General features: G+C 34.8%; 4 protein-coding genes and 2 pseudogenes across 4 annotated transcripts; 5 read left to right on the top strand and 1 right to left on the bottom strand.

Annotated features, from left to right (window-relative positions):
* The first annotated feature begins 871 nt into the window (after window positions 1-871).
* LOC110714966 (probable aldo-keto reductase 4) lies at window positions 872-4459 on the top strand. The gene is made up of 5 exons (XM_021893521.1): window positions 872-1351; window positions 1750-1950; window positions 2885-3057; window positions 3143-3245; window positions 3954-4459. The coding sequence occupies exons 1-5, from the start codon at window positions 1130-1132 to the stop codon at window positions 4290-4292; spliced, it is 1038 nt and encodes a 345-aa protein (XP_021749213.1). The 5' UTR covers window positions 872-1129; the 3' UTR covers window positions 4293-4459.
* Window positions 4460-4658: 199 nt separating this feature from the next.
* On the top strand, window positions 4659-8583 carry LOC110714972 (annotated as a pseudogene).
* A 73-nt stretch (window positions 8584-8656) lies between these two features.
* Window positions 8657-11099, top strand: LOC110714967 (annotated as a pseudogene).
* A 357-nt stretch (window positions 11100-11456) lies between these two features.
* On the top strand, window positions 11457-13123 carry LOC110714959 (probable xyloglucan galactosyltransferase GT11). Its single transcript, XM_021893517.1, has one exon. The coding sequence runs from the start codon at window positions 11628-11630 to the stop codon at window positions 13071-13073; it is 1446 nt and encodes a 481-aa protein (XP_021749209.1). The 5' UTR covers window positions 11457-11627; the 3' UTR covers window positions 13074-13123.
* A 385-nt stretch (window positions 13124-13508) lies between these two features.
* Window positions 13509-15278, bottom strand: LOC110714822 (probable xyloglucan galactosyltransferase GT12). The gene is made up of 2 exons (XM_021893373.1): window positions 13745-15278; window positions 13509-13615 (listed from the first exon to the last, which is right to left on the bottom strand). The coding sequence occupies exons 1-2, from the start codon at window positions 15276-15278 to the stop codon at window positions 13509-13511; spliced, it is 1641 nt and encodes a 546-aa protein (XP_021749065.1).
* Window positions 15279-16718: 1440 nt separating this feature from the next.
* Window positions 16719-17820, top strand: LOC110714970 (ylmG homolog protein 1-2, chloroplastic-like). Its single transcript, XM_021893525.1, has one exon. The coding sequence runs from the start codon at window positions 16881-16883 to the stop codon at window positions 17577-17579; it is 699 nt and encodes a 232-aa protein (XP_021749217.1). The 5' UTR covers window positions 16719-16880; the 3' UTR covers window positions 17580-17820.
* The last annotated feature ends 3981 nt before the right edge of the window (window positions 17821-21801 follow it).

Raw genomic sequence — 21801 nt, 5'->3', positions numbered from 1 at the left:
CTAGTCTAAGATTGTAAGAGTCAATTTTTGTTGAACTTACCACCCAATTCAATGTAAAACAAATTGATAAATTTGGCTAAACAAGTGGTAATTTGCTGCAAATTTTTAAAATTGGTGGTATTGTGCAATAATTTTTTATGCAAAAAAATAGATTTAAAAGGTGGTTTTTTTTTGCAAAATTTCCTTTTATTTTTGTAAAACTCACAAAGGCAATATTTTCTTAGACCAACTAACTTTGTATACTTTATCTCTTTTGTCATAATTTTTATACAAATTTAAAATAATTTTTTTTTGAACAATACAAATTGTAAATATTAAAAACTTAAAAACATGGTGACTCTATTGATTACACCACATAAGGATGTAATACAACTATATCTAATTTGAGATTAAAAATCCCAATTACATTTAGGCCCTGTTCAATTTCTCTTATCTTTACTGAACTAAAATTATTTTTACTAAATTGAAATTATTTTAATTGATTCTCTATTGTATCTGTTCTATAAATTTACTGATGATTTTTATTGAACTAAAATTATTTTTATGAAACCAAAATCATTTTTGCTGAATACTCCCTATGTCCCATAATACTTGAGACGTTGAGTTGCACACTTAGTTTAAGAAAACTATAAGTTGGTCTATTTAAAACATTTGTTTATCATATAAAAGATTATCTTTTGTATTTTAATATTGTAAGAAAAGAACAAGTGGGGTGGAAGTGGAGTAGGTGAAGAGAGAAAAAATGTGGAAAAATATTATGGGACGGACGAAAAGTATTCTCATTCCATACTTTAGTAATGTGTCAAGTATTGTAGGACGAAGGAAAATGAAAACTATATCGAGTATTATGAGTGTGGAAGTATTTTTTTTATTTATAATTCTTCACTTCATCAATTATGCAAATCAATGAAAACATGACTTTTCTTTCCAAAAAAAAAAGAAAAAAAAATGACTTCATCAATTACGCAAATCTCTTCATCAAAAAGTCAACTTATCTATCACTACAAATACCCCCCAACACTTAACACACTCAAATCACTCATTATTCTCTCCTCTCACCAACTCTCACAAAAGAGAAGAAACTATAAACCCCCCCAAAAAACAGAGGAAAACAGAGAGATTTGATAGAATGGCAGAATCAAATGGTGTTAGGAGAATGAAGCTGGGATCACAAGGTCTAGAAGTTTCTGCTCAAGGTCTAGGATGTATGGGTATGTCTGCTTTATATGGACCTCCTAAACCAGAAGAAGATATGATCAAGCTTATTCATCATGCTATTAGCTCTGGCATCACTTTCCTTGATACTTCTGATATTTATGGACCTCATACCAATGAAGTTCTTCTTGGGAAGGTTTTTAATCAATACCCTTTTTTATTTATGGCATAATTTGAGCTTTGATTGAATAATTTGATGATAATTTGGTCTTAATTTTGATGGGTATGTGTTCAATTTTTAGGGTATTTTGGGTATTGATTTAGGCGTGTTCTTGGTTTTTGATGATCTTATGATGATGTTCTGATCTGGGGTATTGATTAATTTTAGTAATAATTGGTAATGGTTAATTGCTTTGTTGATTGGATGGATATATAATAATGTTTTGTAAGAAATTTTGTGAATTTCTGAACACATTGATAATTTGACTAGAATTGGGACTTTATTGAATATTGATGATGCAATTTTTGGGGTTTGATAGTGTACAGTATGATTGAATTGGCCATTTTTGGGTTTTGATCTTGTAAATTGGGCAGGCATTTAAAGGAGGATGGAGAGAGAAAGTGGAATTGGCTTCAAAATTTGGCGTTAGATATGTGGATGGAAAAGGAGAGATTCGCGGTGATCCTGCATATGTAAGAGCTGCCTGTGAGGGAAGCTTGAAGCGGCTTGATATCGATTGCATCGATCTCTATTATCAACATCGTATTGATACTAACACTCCGATTGAAGTCACGGTTCGTCCTTTTGCTCCATCAGTTATTTCTATTAGTTATTCTTGCTTATGATTCTAAAACATGTCTCATTTAATTATGAAATATCCATGTTTGTTCTATGTCTTGTCTATTTTGGGTTATGGATTAGTTTTAAGGAGAGTTTGGAAAATGAAGCCTTATCTTCTTTTAAACTGTTGTCACATCACAATTTAGCACATACTCTTCAATACACGTGTTAAGCTATCATAATCATAGTATGGAAAATTTGGAATGGGATTGGTGGTGATTAAATACAACTAAGCACTTTATTCTGAAACTGTCAAATTGAGGTCTTAAGCAGATTAGCTATCATAATCTTAGAGAAGAGGTGGTGTGTCAAATACTACTCCACGAGAAATTGGAGAACTTTCTTCTCGAACTCTCATTATTGAGGTGTTATGCCAATTGCCAAAATTAAACCAACCCCATGGTCACTGGATGGGGATTAGCTGTGAGAGTCTGTTAACTTTCAAGCATCCTTGTATGAAAGCTACTGGTAAATTTTTAGCATGTTTAGCAGAAATTCTTAAGAGTAGATGTTAGCAATAGTGTAGTGTTTTAAAAATTCTTTACCAACATACCCATTATCTTATGCCCAAACCCCTTTGTATTAAGTCCTTAGTTTTCATACAAACAAATAATATTGCAACAAATACTTTGCCAATAATATTAACCAAAATCTTCTTTTAAAGGAACCACTAGCTCGATAACTGAGCCACCGATCACAAAACTTTTCTATATGGTTTGGTACAATGATATGCACCTGAATGGTATACAGCATGGTCACAATAATTTGCTAGAACTAATATGCAGCATGCTCAGTTTAATTTTAGAACACAGTAATTGCTGCTAAGATTAAAAGCAGTTCAAAACTTATTTCTGTGTCCTCTTATATGGTAATATGCTGCTACATCAGATGGGAGAACTGAAGAAACTGGTTGAGGAGGGGAAAATCAAGTATATAGGTCTATCTGAAGCATCAGCATCAACCATCAGAAGAGCACATGCAGTTCATCCCATAACAGCAGTCCAGATTGAATGGTCTTTGTGGACGAGAGATGTGGAGGAAGACATAGTTCCTACCTGTAGGTGAGATATCTCTGATTTTGGTAAGTGAATGTGAAAACTTGGAACTGTATCTTCAGAGTTCTGACTTTGTTGTATCTTGACATAGGGAGCTTGGGATTGGAATTGTGGCTTACAGTCCTTTAGGAAGGGGCTTTTTGTCTTCTGGGCCCAAGATGACAGAGAACTTTGCAAAAGAGGACTTCAGGCAGGTTTGTCCAATTTGCTATGACATAGTTAATTGTCTCATTTTTCTGAGATTCCTCAAAAAAGCAAAAGATGAAGCTTCTTTATCTAGTTTATTAATCTTGTACCCCATATTTGTTAAGTACTTTTTTTTTTTTTTTTTTTTTTGAAACAATATTTGTTAAGTACTTAAGTATAATCTTATACAAGTATAATGGTATTCCTCAAAATAAAGCTCGTTTTTTTGCTTCATATGTACCGTAATTGACCTATAATCCCCCCCCCCCAATCTTTTTTTTTTTAATCAAAGATGATAATTCTAGTTTGGCTCCATTAACATAATAAATATGCAGTAGTGCTTTTGCCATTCATGCAAAGGTCCTTTATTGATTTAAAACCTTTCTTGGTCTACCACTCTACCCCCACCCAAAATTATGCGCCAAATTAATGGCCGTCAATTCATTAACTAACATTATAAACACCGTTGTTAGTTTATTGATGAGTTTGACCCCTTGATCTTTATTGGAAACAGAGCAATTCCTAGTTTTAGATTAATTATTACTAAGGGTTGCTCCTCTATATCTTCCATAATTTACAAACTTAGAAGAGTTGTGCTTAATAAAAAGAAGTAAATTTGAGGGCTTATTAAGTAATCCCTTTCATGGTATGATCAGTTGTGGAAAGATTATTGATCTCTAGCACCATGTTGATCAACTTAATTCTTTGCCTTTCAGCACTTACCAAGGTTCAAACCGGAGAATCTAGAGCATAACAAACATCTATTTGAGCGGGTCACTGAAATAGCTGCTCAAAAAGGATGCACCCCAGGACAATTAGCGCTTGCGTGGGTCCATCACCAGGGAGGTGATGTATGTCCCATCCCCGGAACCACTAAGATTGAGAACCTCAACCAGAACATTGGAGCCTTGTCTGTAAAGCTAACTCCAGAAGAAATGGCTGAGCTAGAATCTCTTGCCTCGGAGGGAAGTGTCAAGGGAGATCGATATGGAGGTTTATCCTCTACCTGGAAGAATTCAGACACCCCACCTTTGTCCTCATGGAAATCTGAATGAAAATGGTTCATCCTATGTTGTGAACATCAGTATTTTTCCGCTTACAGCTATCTCAGATGTATCAATTTACCTCTTTCTTGTACTATTGAGTCTTTATGTGTTAGTTTAATGTTGTAATTTGCATCAGTATCTTTTGCCTTAATAAAGATGAGTTGATATCATGAAAATTTCATGGGTTGATTTCCACAACTCGGCTGTTATAAGTTATCACATAATAACTTAACTATCTGACGCTCGGCAATCAAAGTATAAGTGGACCAGGAGGATAGTCAAATGTGCAGAAGGCCACATCCAGCCCCCTTACTAAAACTCTAGTCACTGAGATTTGAGCTTAACTAATGTTTCTCTAGGAAGGGGCTTTCGCTCTTCAGGGCCTAAGATGGTTACAAGCATCACAAAGAAGGGCTCCTGGCAGCAGGTATGAACGCGTAATTTCATGTGATCAACCCATGAATCGTTCTAACATCAAATGAATTTTCCATGTATAATGTAATTGTATTTAGCATGTTAGATGTAACTTTGCATTAATAGTCCAGCAGCATGTTTGTTCTTCTCCTGTATCGTGTAATCTTTAGCTAGATAATAGCCTATTAGACTGTTACTCCATGCTAATCTGCATATTTATCATTCCTTTCAATTATTTCCAAGACTATGAATCAATTTCTTTTTTACTCTTTTGTTTCACTATCTTATTTCCTTGCAAAATGTCTTAAAATGAAAGTTTGGTGTTTGAAAATGAGACATTCAAAGTATAGGATTTTACAACTGTTTAATTCTTGTTCATTAATAAATCATGTTATTAATTTTCTTATTTAATTTTTTAAGAACCTTTGCATTAATAGATATCAATAACCGCAAAAACTAGTTTACATGCCTTCTGGATTTACATTTTCCCATTTAAATTTGAGTTTGTCTTGTGCTCTAGTCCCTTTGGCTGAACTGTTTAACGAAGCTGTTTAACACCTATATTTGGCCAATGCGTAGAAATAATACACGTTAGGTCCTCTATAAATTTAAAGCCCTGTTCTTTGAGTTTGTTTTATCAAAGTTCCCAAATTTAGATATACTTGTATGGTTGTATCAACAAAGACAAAACTCAATAGATATCCCAATTAGACCATGACTTCATCAATTTTGCAACTTTCCCCCCTTTTTCTTCATTTAAATACTCAAATTAGCTCCATCACTTAACACACTCAAATTACTCTCCTCTCACCAATACCCACAAAAGAGAAGAAACAAAAATAAACCCCCAAAACCAGAGGAAAACAGGGGAAAACAGAGAGATTTCACTCTATGGCAGAATCAAATGGTGTTAGGAGAATGAAGCTGGGTTCACAGGGTCTAGAAGTTTCTGCTCAAGGTCTAGGGTGTATGGGTATGTCTGCTTTTTATGGACCCCCTAACCTGAACAAGATATGATCAAACTTATTCATCATGCTGTTAGCTCTGGCATCACTTTTCTTGATACTTCTGATGTTTATGGTCCTCATACCAATGAAATTCTTCTTGGAAAGGTATTTAACCATTACCCTTTTCTATTTATGACATTTTTTGAGCTTTGATTGTTTATTTGATGTTATTTTGGTCTTGATCTTGATGGGGATTTGTTCAATACTTAGGAATTTCATTTTTTTTCTCGTCTGTTTTTTTTTTTTTTTTTTGGACAAATCCTCTGTGATATGGGTATTGATTTAGGTGTGTTCTAGTATAATGATGATCTTATGATAATTTTTGATCAGTTGTTAATTGGTGTGTTGATTGGATAGATATATGATAATGTTTTGTTAGCAATATATTGAATTTCTAAACATATTGATAATTTGATTGATATTAGGACTTAATTGGTGATGTGATTTTCGGGTTAGATAGCTTATGATTGTATATTTTTTTTTTTTTTTCCTTTTCCTTTTTGGGTTTTGATCTTGTAATTTGGGCAGGCATTAAAAGGAGGATGGAGAGAGAAAGTGGAATTGGCTACAAAATTTGGCCTTCGATATGTGGAAGGAAAAGGAGAAATTCATGGTGATCCTGCCTATGCAAGGGCTGCCTGTGAGGGAAGCTTAAAGCGGCTGGATATCGATTGCATCGACCTCTATTACCAGCATCGTATTGATACCAAAACCCCAATAGAAGTCATGGTTTGTACAATTGCTTCTTCAGAAATCTCTATTAGTATTCATTTCTGAAATATTCGTATATTTTTTTCAAAAAAACATTCGTAATTTGTTCTATCTCTTGTCTATATTTGGGTGAGAAATTAGTTGTATGGAGTGGACGGGAAAATAGAAGGTATATCACTGAGGGACTTATCATAAGCTATTATTGAATACACCGGATTATTTATCATAAGCTATTTAGGGGAAAGGGATGGACCGATGGTGTATCAAATACAACTGTACAAGAAATTTTAGCTCTTTCTACAAAAATTGTCATTTTTCAGGTGTTATGCAAATCTAAACCAATCCCATGGACGTTGGTCGGAAATTAGCTAGAGAATTGGTCATACACAAGCAGTCCTTGCATGAAAGATAGTCACAAAGTCAAAGCATGCGAAAGCAATAGCTTTTAAAGTAAAAATTTTGGTAGTGATTGTGGAATAATATTCACTGTGTTATTAGAGAATAGAGCTGGTGTTTCTATAACTGTTTATCAACATAATCATTATCTTGTTGCCCAACCCCTTTGTATTTACGTTCTTAATGTTCAAAATCTATTTCTTTGTCCTCTTATATGTTGATATGCTACATCAGATGGGAGAACTGAAGAAACTGGTCAAGGAGGGGAAAATCAAGTACATAGGTTTATCTGAAGCATCGGCATCAACCATCAGAAGAGCACATGCAGTTCATCCCATAACAGCAGTCCAGATTGAATGGTCCTTGTGGACGCGAGATGTGGAGGGAGACATAGTTCCTACTTGCAGGTGAGTTAAATCTGATACTTGGTAAGTGAATGTAAAAACTTGGGACTGTGTCTCAAAGTTCTGACTTTGTTGTATCTTGACATAGGGAGCTTGGGATTGGAATTGTGGCATACAGTCCTTTAGGAAGAGGCTTTTTTCTCTTCAGGGCCTAAGATGACAGAGAACTTGGCCAAAGAGGACTTCCGGCAGGTTTGTCCAAATTGCTCTGACTTAGTTTATAGTCTTTTTTTTTTTCCGAGTTTACTGGTATAAGATTAAAAAAATTGCTCTTTTTTTCTAGTTTATTTATCTATCTTATACTCCATATTTGTTTAGTAAAATCTTGTTTTTAAGGGATTCCTCAAAACAATGCTCCATTTCCTGTTTCAAATGTACTGTAATTGACCTATAATTTCCTTGCTATTCCTTTAACATAATATGTGTGCAGTAGTGCTTTTTCAATTTATGCAAAGGTTCCTTGTTGCATTTGAAGCCTTTGTTGGTGTACTCCCACTCAAAATTAACCAACAAGCTCATTGCCCGTCATTTTGTCAATTAACATTATAAACATCGTTGTTATTTGCTTCTAGAGTTTGACCCCTTGATCTTTATTCGAAACAGGGAACTTCAAAGCTAGTAATTCTAGGCTAATTATTTCTAAGGGTTGCTCCTGTATATCTTCCATGAGTCACAAACATAATAAAGTTGTACTTAATGAATGGAAGTAAATATGAGGGCTTATCTCGATTATTAAAGTAATCCCTGTCATAATACGAATAGCTTTGTGAAGATTATTGATCTTTATCTTCATATTGATCTACTCATTTCTTTTCCTTTCAGCTCTTACCAAGTTTCAAACCAGAGAATCTAGAGCATAACAAACATTTATTTGAGCGGGTCAGTGAAATAGCTGCTCAAAAAGGATGCACCCCTGGACAATTAGCACTTGCGTGGGTTTATCACCACTCACCAGGGGATGATGTATGTCCCATCCCCGGAACCACTAAGATTACCTCAACCAGAACATTGGAGCCTTGTCTGTAAGTCTAACTCCAGGAGAAATGGCTGAGTTAGAATCTCTTGCCTCAGAGGGCAGTGTTAAGGGTGATCGATATGGAGGTTTATCTTCTACCTGGAAGACTTCAGACACCCCACCTTTGTCCTCATGGACACCTGAATGAAGGGTTCATCATATATTGTGCAACAGTACTCCAAAGGATAATGTTTTGTTGTGAACATCAGTAGTTTTTTGATCAAATTACTTCTTTTTTTTTGTATTGCTGGAGTTGTTTTTGCCAGTTAAGTGTGCTTTTGTTTCTTTTTGTAATCTGTATGGACTGTATCTATATCTTTTGCCTTAATAAAGAAGATTTACTTTTCATGTAATTTTCATGGGTTGATTTCCTTGACTCAGCTGTTATTACATAATTACATAACTATCTGACACACGGCAATTATAGGATAAGTGATACCATGAGAAAAGTCAAACTTAGCAAAAGGCCATATCCAGCCCCTCTTATTGGAAACTCCAGTCACTGAGATTTGAGCTTGGCCAAAGGTTTCTCTTGCCTATTTAACATTCACTTGATACACAGTTGCTTACATCCAGGAAGCAGAAACAGGAAGATATGGCATCAGCTGTTAAGAGGGTAAAGCTGGGTTCTCAGGGTTTGGAAGTATCAGCTCAAGGCCTTGGATGTATGGGGATGTCTGCCTTTTACGGCCCTCCTAAACCCGAGAAAGACATGATTCAACTGATCCACCATGCTATTGACTCTGGTATCACCTTCCTTGACACATCTGATGTTTATGGACCTCATACAAATGAGTATCTCCTTGGCAAGGTAATTTAAGATATGCCACCTTTTATATTGATGATTCTATATGCTCTTTGTTTGTTTATTTATTTTAAGCTTTGATATTATAGGTGTGTGCTCAGTTTTGGTAATTTTTTTTTTCCAAAGGCATTTTGATTTATTTTTGTTGATGTCGTTTTGTGTGTAGCTATATATTTTGACAAGATTTAGTTTTGATGCTGATTTTTTGTGCTACTGAATCTGATTGTTGGTTAACTTTATGGTAAGTGACATTAACTTAGCAGTCAGGTTTTGGGAACAACATAACTCATTACTTGGAATTGGTCCCAATTGGAACTTCAAGTATGATTAAGCTAGCTTTCCTTTTCTTTTCTTATTATTTTCCTTGTGGATTTGTGTTGGGCAGGCATTGAGAGGAGGTTGGAGGGAGAAAGTGGAATTGGCTACAAAATTTGGCCTCAAATTTACTGATGGAAAAGGAGAGATTTGTGGTGATCCTGCATATGTAAGGGCTTGCTGTGAGGGAAGCTTGTAGCGGCTTAATGTTGATTGCATCGACCTCTATTATCAGCACCGTGTTGATATCAGAATTCCCATTGAAGTCACGGTGTGTTCATTTGCTTCATTTTATTTTCTTATTCACCCTGGTTTATCATTCTGAAATGGAATCTGCTACCAGAAACATTATTTATTATTTAACTTGGATTTCCAGTTTTCATGTTATTTCTAGTAACATTTGGACTATCACTTAATATTATGAAGAGAGGGGACCAAGAAGAAAAGTCAGGGTGAAGATAAGTTAATAGTTCGGAGGATTCAGAGCATCACATCAGGTGATGTGTTGATGTGATGACAATTTCAGTGGTATTAAGTTATAGGTTGATCACTGTGTCTATCACAAGGGTGTGCTAATAATTTATAAAGTTTTAAGCTACTTCAGATGTCTTAGAGCTACCTATTTAAAGCCTTTTCATATATATAAATGCTATATATTATTAGGTTGGGTGTTACACGACTTAAGGTTGCTGCTATACTAAGATTGTCTGATAAAACCAGTTCTGTCTTTTGAGTTGTTGACATGCTGCATCAGATGGGAGAGCTGAAAAAACTAGTCGAGGAGGGAAAAATCAAGTACATAGGTCTATCTGAAGCTTCAGCTTCAACCATCAAAAGAGCGCATGCAGTTCACCCTGTAACAGCCGTTCAGCTGGAATGGTCCTTGTGGACAAGAGATGTGGAGGATGAAATAATTCCTACCTGCAGGTGACATGTTTCTGATGCTCGAAATTCTAATGAGAACATCAAACTGTTGTGTTCTGAGTTCTGACTTTATTTATCTCTAGGGAACTCGGAATTGGAATTGTGGCATATAGTCCTCTTGGAAGGGGGTTCCTCTCTTCAGGGCCTAAGATAGTGGAGAGCTTCTCAAAGGAGGACCTTCGGCAGGTTTGTCCAAATTGTTGACGTATTTGTATACAATGTGTTCCATGTGTGCCAAATAAGTGGTCTCGTTTTGTACAGTTACTTTTGTTTTAATAGTAACCTCTTGCTACATGTTACTCTTATTGGCTTTCAGAACTTGTCAAGGTTCCAACCAGAGAATATTGAGCACAATAAACACATGTTTGAGCGAGTCAGTGAAATAGCAGCCTGAAAAAGATGCACCACAGCACAACTAGCGCTTGCATGGGTTCATCACCAGGGAGCTGATGTGTGTTCCATCCCCGGAACCACTAAGATTGAAAACCTCAACCAGAACATTGGAGCCTTATCTGTGAAGCTTACTCCTGAAGAGATGGCTGAGCTAGAGCCCTTTGCCTCTGCTGACAGCGTTAAAGGCCATCGATATGGAGGTCTTACTAGTACTTGGGAGAATTCAGAGACTCCATCTTTGTCCTCCTGGTCACCTGAATGATGATGTTGCATATACCGAATCCTGTATTTCTTAAATGTTGTCTACTTTGTGTGATCATCTTGTTGTTAATAGTTACATTTTGTCATAAAAACAAACAATTTATTTCGTTCATGATCTTGAATTGAAGCTGTATTAATAAGTTTTACAACAATAAAGAAATTTCTTCATCATGAAAGTTTTTTCGATCAGCTATTGCACACACAAATGGAAGTTCATATCAATTTTTTTTTTTTTTTGGTCGTAGAATATATCATGATGGTTTTACATTGAAATCTTTTATTTATTTACACATAGGTTCTGAATATACAGCAAAATCTTGTAAAAAATAATAATAAATAGCAAAATCATTAGCAAATGAAAAGTTTAAAAATAACAGCTTAGATTAATTTTTTATACAACCCCTCAAATAGAATAATAATAAATATATAATTTTTATACAGAAAATAATATCTTTTAAAAAATAAACTCAATAATTCCTATATTCCCTGAAAAAAAAAAACAAAAAAAAAAAAAAAAAAACACAAAAATAATTCTTAACTGAATTGAGAATAAGTAGCTTGGACTTAGATAAAGTAAAACAACAAAGATTTAGGTGCCAATTATTAAGCTATAATTGTTGTGCAAATCAAGATCACAAAAAAATCTTCCTTACTCTTAAAAGCAATATTATTATCAGAAAAATCTTAGTATTAGAATCAATGGTTTTCTGCCATTGTCACAACTATATATGGTGTATAATCAGCCCAACCTTCATACTATTCTGTCTTTCATTGCATACCTATCATTACTTATCACCATATTCAAACACAGTGAAAGAAACAATCCGTCTCGTACCGGTAATTAATCAGGAAAGGACAGGGAAGAGATTAGTCAGTGTACAGGAAGATCCGTGCTCAGGCCGTTACATTTACATGCATGATCTTCCTGCAAGGTTCAACCATGACTTAGTAACAAAATGTAATACACTTAGCCAATGGTTCGATTTCTGCCCTTATGTTAAAAATGAAGGTTTTGGGCCTCGGCTTAATGAGTTAAGTTGGTATGCTACTAACCAGTTTATGTTATCAGTGATATTCTATAATAGGATGAAGAAGTATGAATGCTTAACTACTAGTTCTTTTATAGCATCAGCAATCTATGCACCGTTTTTCCCTGGATTAGAAGTAGGCCGGTTTCTTTGGGGCGGGTTTAACTCATCAGTTAAGGATGTTGCAGCCCTTGATTTTGCTACATGGCTAAGGAGAAAACCGGAGTGGAACAGGATGCTTGGTAAGGATCATTTCTTTGTAGCAGGAAGAATTACTTGGGACTTTAGGAGGCTAAGAGACGCAAACTCTAAGGCATGGGGTAATGTACTCTTAAACTTGCCTGAAGCCAAAAACATGACAATGCTAACCATTGAGTCGAGCCCTTATGGCAGCAATGACTTTGCAATCCCATATCCGACCTATTTCCATCCTTCGAGTGACAGAGAGGTGATTGAGTGGCAGCAACGCGTGAGGAAGTCACCACGAAGGAAATACCTCTTTGCATTTGGTGGAGCTCCTCGCCCCAATATGACAGGATCGGTCAGAGGAGAGTTGATTAGTCAGTGTAAAAACGCGATAAGCAATAGCTGCAGGTTGCTTAATTGTTTGCATAAAGATGATCTTTGTAACAGTCCAAAGAATGTTATCAGGACATACATGAAGTCTGATTTCTGCCTGCAACCTCCTGGGGACTCATACACGAGAAAATCTACTTTTGATTCGATCTTAGCTGGGTGTATCCCGGTATTTTTCCATCCAGGATCAGCTTACATTCAGTACTTGTGGCATTTTCCTAAGAATTACACAAAGTATTCTGTATTCATACCAATAGATGGGATTAAAAATGGGACTGTTAATGTTAGGGAGCTACTGTCAAAAATTCCTGACAATGAAGCTGTTGCTTTAAGAGAAGAGGTAATAAGGTTGATCCCAAGAATTATTTACGCGCAAAATAAGTTGGAAACAATTGAGGACGCATTTGATGTATCTGTTAAAATGGTACTGAGGAGGATTGAAGAAGCTAGGATAAGGTTTCGAGAAGGGAAAGAGGAGTCAAGAAAGAAGTATTATTTCACAGGAAAAGGCGAAGATCATGAATGGGATTCTTATTTCTGAAGCAAGCAGAATTTGCAGAAATAATGCCAAATTTCAAAGTTATAATTGTGCAAGTGAATTGATAGTTAAAAACTAGTAAAGGACCTAAAGGTGGTTGTTAGGTATACTGTAATATCTGACTTCATGATAGTTTTTTACTGCTTAGATTTTGACAACTAATCTTAGAGAGAAACATAGAAAAATCAGTCATCTTAAATCAATTGTTCAGAGATAAAAATTCAGAATGCATGATTTTATTTCTGTTCTGTTTCGTTTGAAATATTGTATGATGAATTGATGATAGCTTACTTGATGGTAGTTTGCAATGTTGTTTGGTCAGAATATGTGATTATACTCATAAAAAATCATAGGTTTAGAACTGTCTTACTAATAACATCGCTAAAACACGAAACATCAGTATAGTCCTGACTCTTGATCAGCGACGAACTGATATTATTAAGGTGGACAGACACAGGGCAAAACTGAAACAAAAGGTTCAGAAAAACTTGCAGAAGTACTGATTGAGAAATAATGAATTTCCAAACCTCTCAAACGAGATCTAACTGTGTAAAAAATTGTACCATAACAATTCAGTCATACAGTATATATATAAGCTAATGTTTATGCATACATTACCAAATCCATCATTTGGCCGAAATGTCAGAAGAAAGAACTCCACTCCTTTAATTTACCTTCTGAGAAATCCTCTCTGCTTAAATTTCCAGAGGAATTGTTGCTTGGTTCTTTTCCTTCTTGAATTAGTCTCCTGGCATCTTCAATCCTTTCGAGAACATTTGTGACAGCAACATCAAACGCGTCTTCTACCATATTTAATTTTTTCCGTGCATATAATATTCTCGGTATCAATCTAATGACCTCTTTTCTCATGGAAGACACTTCTTCCTCTGAAATCTGTGACAGCAACTCTTCAACTCTGACAGTCCCATTTTTTACCCCATCTTCTGGTATAAACACTGAATATTTGGTGTAATTTTTCGGAAGATGCCACAAGTACTGAATGTAAGCTGATCCAGGGTGGAAGAAAACCGGGATACAGCCAGCCAAGATCGAATCAAAAGTGGACCGCCTTGTGTATGAATCCCCTGAGGGCTGCAGGCAGAAAACAGACTTCATGAACATCTTGATGATATGTGTTGGACTGTTGCACTGATAGTTATTTTGCATACAGTTAACTAAGTTGCAACGATCGTTCAGCGCATCTTTACACTGACTGATCAACTCCCCTCTGATGGACTGTTTCTGATTGGGGCGCGAGGCCCCAGCAAACGAGAAGAGGTAAGCTCGTTTTTTTCTACTCACTATCTTCTGCCACTTATACACTTCATTAATGTTTGAGGGATGGAAATAGGTAGGATATGGGATCGCGAACTCATTACTTTCATAAGGACTTGATTCGATTGTTAGTACTGTCATGTTCTTGACTTCAGGCAAATTCAAGAGCTTGCTACCCCAACCGTCGTTACCATCACCTGTTCTCTTAAAATCCCAATTAATTTTCCCTGCAACAAAGAAATGGTTTTTACCAAACATTCGATTCCACTCATGTTTTTTCTTTAACCACACGACGAAATCTAAGGCTGCTGCATCTTTGACCGAGGAGTTAACCTCGCTCCAAAGGTATCGACTTATCTCTAGGCCAGGGTAAAATGGAGCATAAATCGCCGAGGCCAAGGAAGAATTCCTAGTCAAGCACTCATATTGCTTCATTCTATTGTGAAATATCACAGATAACATAAACTGGTCAGTATGATACCAACTATTCTTGTTAATTCTAGGGCCTAAACCGTCATTTTGCACATAAGGGCAGAAATTATACCATTTAACAAGTGTGTGACAATTTTTAAGCAAGTTTTGGTTGAACCTTGGAGGAAGATCATACATGTAAATGTAACGGCCCGAGCAAGGATCTTGCTTAACATGAATGTCTAGTGATTTTTGATCAAATTTTCGCTTCCTTGGTTCTTCTTGATCAACTCTCGGAGTGATTTTTCCCGGTGTCTGCCAAGTAACATTGCAATTGGTAACAATTATGGTACTTTCATATGTGAATGAGATCGAGAAGTAGTAGTAGGAAGGCAATGCAAGGCACAACAATAAAAGTGTTGCAATAACTATATGCAATAATAATGGATTTTTGTGACAATTTTTGAAGAATTGCATTAAGCTTAATGTTGGCTTCCTAGAGATTATCAAGTGGGACATCATTTTTCTTGTATATGCTTGAAATTGAACAAGGTTCTACTATATAAACCTTCGAAAAACAATAAAATTTTACTTACAACCGTTGTATGAGAAAACTTTCATCGAATGGCTAAATTAATTTGGTGTGGTTAAATTTTTGTGAGCTATTATTATGAGGCAGAACAAAAGAATTTGATTAAATAGGAACATTTTTTTTAGAATCAAAGTGAATAATGTACTATCCATACTTCAAAAATATTCATGTAATCATATGATTTTCTTCCATATATGTAATTTTTCTTGTAGTATTCCAACTCATATATTCAATGCTATAAGATATTGTAGGATTCTTACTAAAACAATTATTAAAAACACTCTATATATTGACTGTGCAATCAAGCCTCTATACCAGCTTTTTTTGGTGATTAAGGAAAGTAAAGATTATGAATTCGAGAGTATAATCAAAATATTTGATTGGATTGGATATTACCAAGTATTTATTTTTTTTGGAAAATGCTATAGGGAGCTAAAAATGCATAGAACAAATGAATTAGAGGTGTCATTTTGGGTGTTCGCCTGTTCGGATCGAGTTCGATAAGGTCAAATCTAATTTTAAACTTAAGGCCCCATTCAATTTACCTTATATTTGCTGAACTGAAATTATTTTTAGTGAAAAAAAATTATATTTTCTAAACTTATATTATTTTTACTGAAATTAAATTAATTTTACTGAACTGAAATTATTTTTGCTGAACTGAAATTATTTTTACTAATTTTCAATTATAATTCTTTTTTAAGATAACTGAAATTTACTGAATTGAAATTATTTTTACTGAACTGAACTTATTTTTACTAAATTATTAATATTTTTTTAAGGTGAAGTGAACAGGGTTTAATCAATCAATAAGGCCCTGTTTGATTTACCTTAATTTTGCTGAACTAAAATTATTTTTACTGAACTGAAATTATTTTTACTGAATTGAAATTATTTTTACTGATTTTCTATTATAATTGTTCTTTAAGAAAACTGAATTTTATTGAACTGAACTTATTTTTACTGAACTGAAATTATTTTTACTGAACTGAAATTAATTTTACTGAACTGAACTTATTTTTACTGAACTTATTATAAGACAACGCATCAGCAATGACACGTGTTATCTTCTGGTGTGTTTTTTTTAAAAAAAAAAAAAAATTAATTATAGTATTAAATCTTATACAAAAATAATTTCGTTTTGTTTATAGTATTAAATCTTATACAAATAAACAATGGCGATAAATTATAATATTAAATCTTATACAAAAATAATTTCAATCAATAATTTCGTTTTGTTTCAAAAAAAAAAATAATCGTTTATATGAGTTGAAATTAAAATTAAATATATTTTCGAATCGATTTTAGATGGAATAAGGTTTTGACACTTCTAAATATATAAGTCTAGCATCCAACTTATCTATTATGGGTCCAACGTGAGTTAACTCAAAAACTCAAACAAAAACCAAAATAAAAAGCCCACTAAAACGCCATTAAATCTTCCTCTTATCAAAACATCATCCACACTCTTCTCCCTCCTCCTCTCTTTCTCTCTCCTCCTTCAACGAAGAAGAAGCTCTGAAACCTCAACAATGGCGACTTTTACAGCTTCTTCTCAATCCCTCTTTCTCCTAAACCCTAAAACCCCTTTTCTCTCCTTATCAAAACCCACCAGAAAAACCCTCTTCTTCGCAACCTCCGCCGCACCAACAACCAATCTCTCTCTTCATATTAGGGCTTCTTCTTCATCTTCAACCTCACCAGCACCTTCAATTTCACCAATTCCAACTATACCCTTCAACGATTCCCCACTTTCCACTTCCATGCGCCCAATCACCACCTTGATCGCCACCGTTTTTGCCGTTTCGAAACTCTTCGCTACTAAAATCGCTTCGATTTTACCCTTACCAACCCCTACTGGGCTCCAGAATCTCACCAATTTGAGGACGAATTTGCTAGGTTCAGTGGGTCCTTTGTTCTTCGCCGCATTGAAAGACCGCCCTAGTGGTTCCCTCAATACTCCATTAACAGTTGTTGCTGCTGGAATGGCGAAATGGCTTGATATTTACAGTGGGGTTTTAATGGTTAGGGTTTTGCTCAGTTGGTTCCCTAATATTCCGTGGGATAGGCAGCCATTATCGGCAATTAGGGATTTGTGTGATCCTTATTTGAATCTGTTTAGAAATATTATTCCACCAATTTTCGATACATTGGATGTTAGCCCGTTGTTAGCTTTCGCGGTGTTGGGACTTCTTGGCTCGATTTTGAACAGCAGTCTTGGGAGTTATTGATGAAAAAGATGAAGGTGAATTGAAGGTGGGAGAATGAGTAAGCTGTTTATGTATGGTATTGTTAAATTTTGTCTTTATAAAATTTGTTATAAAAGTGAATTTTGCTGTGAGTTAGAACAATGGAATATACTGATTTAGTAAGCTGTTAGCTCTACTTTAGATGAAGAAATGGAATCATCACATTATTGAGGAATATTAACCTATAATTATTTATATATATATATATATATGCTATTTTCAATTTTGTTATTTTGTTGATGATGATGTTTTCTTTTTGCTCTGTTGATATCGAATTTGAGTGAGTTGTTTATGGTGTAGTATAGTGTTTTGTGGGATTTTGTTGATGAACTGTGAAGTATGGTAATTTAGCTAGTTGGTAGTTAAATTGTGTTATTTTTGGCAAAGAAAAGAAAACCGTCAAAATCTTGAGATATTTGAGTTCATACCAGAATTATATTGATTGCATTGATATTCGTGATGTAAAGCCCCAAACTTTATGAGCTTGTGTATAAGGGAGTGTAATGAGATTTGATATTGTTGGGGTAGTGTGAGATACTGTTATTTAAAGGATATTGTTGAGGTGTAGAAGAGTTAAATTACTAGGTCATGTTGTCGATCTTTCGAAAAAGACTTGGAGATTATGAGACTGTAAAGTAATATACGTAACTTAAATTAGAGGGTTCAATCCCCTTGTTGAATATATTAAGTTATGTTGTGGTGCTTAGATCTTTTAGTGCCTTGCTTAGAAAGGGGGTAAGAAAAGGGTAAAGAGACTAAATTTAGGTGCCTTTTCTTTTTTACTCTGTTTTGTGCATTATCTTGAGAGAATTTTGCAATTGGTATGAAGGGTTACAGAGTAGTTTTATCACATCTTTGATCAGAGTTCTTAAAGTCTGTGCCAATAGTAAAAATTGTTGAACACTTTTTGTTAGCGCCTTAATCTTTGCCCTGTCACCAATTCACCATTCTCCTGTAATCTTTTTAAGCATTTAAACAGGTTGGATTTTCATAAGCTGGGAGCTCTGTTTTCTTTAATTCTTAAGAACCCAAAGATAACTTTTTGTTTGCTTTAGGTTTAATTGGGAGATCCTTTTGTTCCTTTCCTATCGACTTGAATAGTCCTTAGCACCAACTCTTTCATGTTGAATTGGCTAAAATAGAAAATACGAGTGAAATGAAAAAAAATAAAAAAATGTTCTGGTATAGGGGGGTTGTATGCTTGTGATCGGAAATGTAGGAAGGCAATGCCGTATGATCCCCAGTAAAGATGAGTTACTTGAGCTTAAAGAACCCAATTACTGGCTTTTCTAGTTTAGTTTTGTGCAGAATTCAAGGTGGAAGGTTTGAGCAAGCTGTTTATGTGTGGTATTGTTGAATTTTGTTTTTATAAATTTTTGCTATATGTGGGTTAGAACAATGGAATAAACAGATTTTGTAAGCTGTTAGTTCTACTTTAGATGAACAAATGAAATCATTAAATTATGGAGGAAATTATCAACTTATAATTATTTATATACAACTAATACAAGTATATGCTATTTTGAGTTTTGTTATTCAGCTGATAAACCTATAATTATTTATATGCATATTATATTGAGTTTTGTTATTAAATTGATAGTTGATGATGATGATGATGATGATTTCTGTTTCTTTTGCTCTTTTGATATTGAATTCAAGTGAGTTTTGATATTTAATTGATGATGATTAGTATGGTTTCTTTTTTGGAATTTTTTAGGCACTGAAGTGTGGTAATTTTGCAAGTAGTTAGTTTCATAGTTTTATTTTTGGTAATGAAAAGAAAACCGTCAATTGTTTGGAGAAATTTGAACTCATACAAGTGTTATATACTTATATCGATTGCATTGGTATCGGTGATGTAAAACCTCAAACTTGATGAGCTTGTTTTATAAACTGAAGTAATTTGAAATTTGAAATTGTAGTGGTAGTGTGAGATACTGTTGTTTAAATGGTATCGTTGAATAGTGAAAGAGTTAATTTACTTGGTCATGTCGTTGGTCTTTCAAAAAGACTTGGGAATATGAGTATACTTAACTTAATCAGAGGTTTTAGCCCTCTTGTATATTGTCTTAAGTTATCGTGTGGTGTTTAGATCTGTTTCAGTACCTCGCTTAGAAAAGGGGGGTAAGGAAAGGGCAAAGAGCCTAAATTTAGGTGCCTTTTCTTCTTTACCCCATTTGGTGCAATAATTTGAGACAATTTTGCAATTTGTATGAAGGATTATGGAGTAGTTCTGACAAACCCTTAATCAGAGGTTATAAAATTTCTGCCATTGATTAAAATCATCAATTACTATCTATTAGCAGCTTAGTCTTTGCCCTGCTCCTATTTCCCTGTAATCTTTTCGAGCATCCAGACTGAGTGGAATTACATGAACTAAGAGCTCTTTTTATTTGCTTTAGGTTTGATTGAAAGATCCTTTTGTTCCTTTCCTATTGACTTAAATGCTCCTTGGGACTTATATTTCGTGATGAATAGACTTGGAGGTTGGAACAAGAAAATGTGAGTGAAATGAGAAGGAAAAAAAAATCATTAGTTGCTTGAGATGTATAAATGCTCTGGTTGATCTCATTTGACTGGTTTACTTTGTAGAAGCACTGAAGCAGCTTCCAGAAACACACCTGCTATATTAATGTTCTGAGGGTAACCAAAGGTGTGTCTGTACTTGTGTATATGTCTCAGTTAAGAGATTTCAACTGCTCTTTCACTTAGTCTATTTGTAGTAGAACCTCAATCAAAACCTGCTTCACTTATGGTAAGAGGCTTTATGCTTGTGATTGGAATGTAGGAAGGCAATGTCACTTTGACCCCTTTAAGGATGAGTTACTTGAGATAAAAGAGCTGAATAGTCTGCTTCTTGGTTTAGTTTTGAGCAGAATTGATTGGACTATTCTCTGAGCATCTTGTAGAACTGTAAGCTTGTCTTGTCTATTTGGGTTACCTGATTATGTTTTGAGTCACTTTTAACATAAGATGGATGTACAGTAAGAGTGCGTAGTATGAAGTATTAGACATAATCTAGCTCATTTGTTTAGATAAGTCCAAATGGCAGTTCATAGAAATGAAGATAATTTATGTGAATATTTATGTGAAAAACTCTTTGCTGCTAGCTTGGGTACTTAGCATCCAATTTGTTTTGACATAGACCAAATGTCATTATACCACATTTTACTCTAAATGGGAAAATATGGACCTTGGCCCCAAGAAAGGTGTATAAATAGCTAGGAGCCTAGGATTTTACTTGATTGATTACTTGGTTCCCTGTTATTCCGTGGGATGGGCAACCATTATCAGTGACTAGGGATTTTAATATGGTATCTTGTGTTGCTCGTCTTTTTAGTACCTTGCTTAAAAAGTTGATGAGGAACGGGCATAGATAATAAGTTTGAGTGCTTATACTGTTTTACTCGATTTTGGGGCAAGGGTTACGAAGCATTATTACACTCTTAATAAGATTCGTAAAAGCATTGTGCCAATGTAGGGTGGTTGAAGTAGAATGAAAGAAAAAAAACCATGATCTATCAAGCTCTTTTGTACAACTTCAACCGCTAGCCATTAATCTAGCCTAACAGAGTGAAGTTAGGAATTGTGAAAATGTTTGATGAGTAAGATTTAGTGGCCTAATCTTTTCACCTTTTCTCATTCACCTGCAATCATATAAGACAGGGTAGAATTGCTCGACTTGGGGACCTTTGTTTTAATAACCTTGGGAGAACCCTTCTTGTATGATTTAGATTGGTTAGGAATTCCTTTTGTTTCTTTCCTCATAACTTGAGTTTCCTTTTGCACTCACTGGGTTATGTAACTCATGTTGGATGAACTTGTAAGATGAAAATATTAGTGAAATAAACGAATGAGCTTATGAGAAGTTTAGTGCTGGTATATCTAATCTGACTGCCTTCATTGTAGAAGCAAGGGCCAGAAACGTACCCAATTAAGACATGAATATTGAGTAGCTCTTAATTGAGATAATTGCAGGTGTGCTTTTGCTTGGAGTCTTAGTGTAGAAGAAGCTCGATCAGAACCTAGCTTTATCTATGGTAGGAAGTTTATAGTCTCTGATTGGATATGTAGGAGGGCAATGTTACTTTAGCCCTGTATGATTTCCTGAGACAAAATAACTTAATGTTTATTTTCTGGTTCAATTTGAGATGAACGCTCCAGAGATTTGAACATATTAAGAAATAGAGTAGCATTTGTGTGA

This window comes from Chenopodium quinoa, unplaced genomic scaffold (assembly GCF_001683475.1).
Source record: "Chenopodium quinoa cultivar QQ74 unplaced genomic scaffold, ASM168347v1, whole genome shotgun sequence".
In the NCBI taxonomy this organism is placed as follows: domain Eukaryota; kingdom Viridiplantae; phylum Streptophyta; class Magnoliopsida; order Caryophyllales; family Amaranthaceae; genus Chenopodium; species Chenopodium quinoa.
This window is presented reverse-complemented; position numbering and strand designations above follow the sequence as displayed.

Coding starts and splice junctions, on each gene's coding strand:
- LOC110714959 (XM_021893517.1), top strand. CDS start 11,628: ATGGTTTTCTGCCATTGTCACAACTATATATGGTGTATAATCAGCCCA.
- LOC110714966 (XM_021893521.1), top strand. CDS start 1,130: ATGGCAGAATCAAATGGTGTTAGGAGAATGAAGCTGGGATCACAAGGT. Junction 1,951..2,884: donor ACACTCCGATTGAAGTCACG/GTTCGTCCTTTT, acceptor CTGCTACATCAG/ATGGGAGAACTGAAGAAACT. Junction 3,058..3,142: donor GACATAGTTCCTACCTGTAG/GTGAGATATCTC, acceptor ATCTTGACATAG/GGAGCTTGGGATTGGAATTG.
- LOC110714970 (XM_021893525.1), top strand. CDS start 16,881: ATGGCGACTTTTACAGCTTCTTCTCAATCCCTCTTTCTCCTAAACCCT.
- LOC110714822 (XM_021893373.1), bottom strand. CDS start 15,278: ATGATGTCCCACTTGATAATCTCTAGGAAGCCAACATTAAGCTTAATG. Junction 13,616..13,744: donor CAGAGAGGATTTCTCAGAAG/GTAAATTAAAGG, acceptor TTTTTTACACAG/TTAGATCTCGTTTGAGAGGT.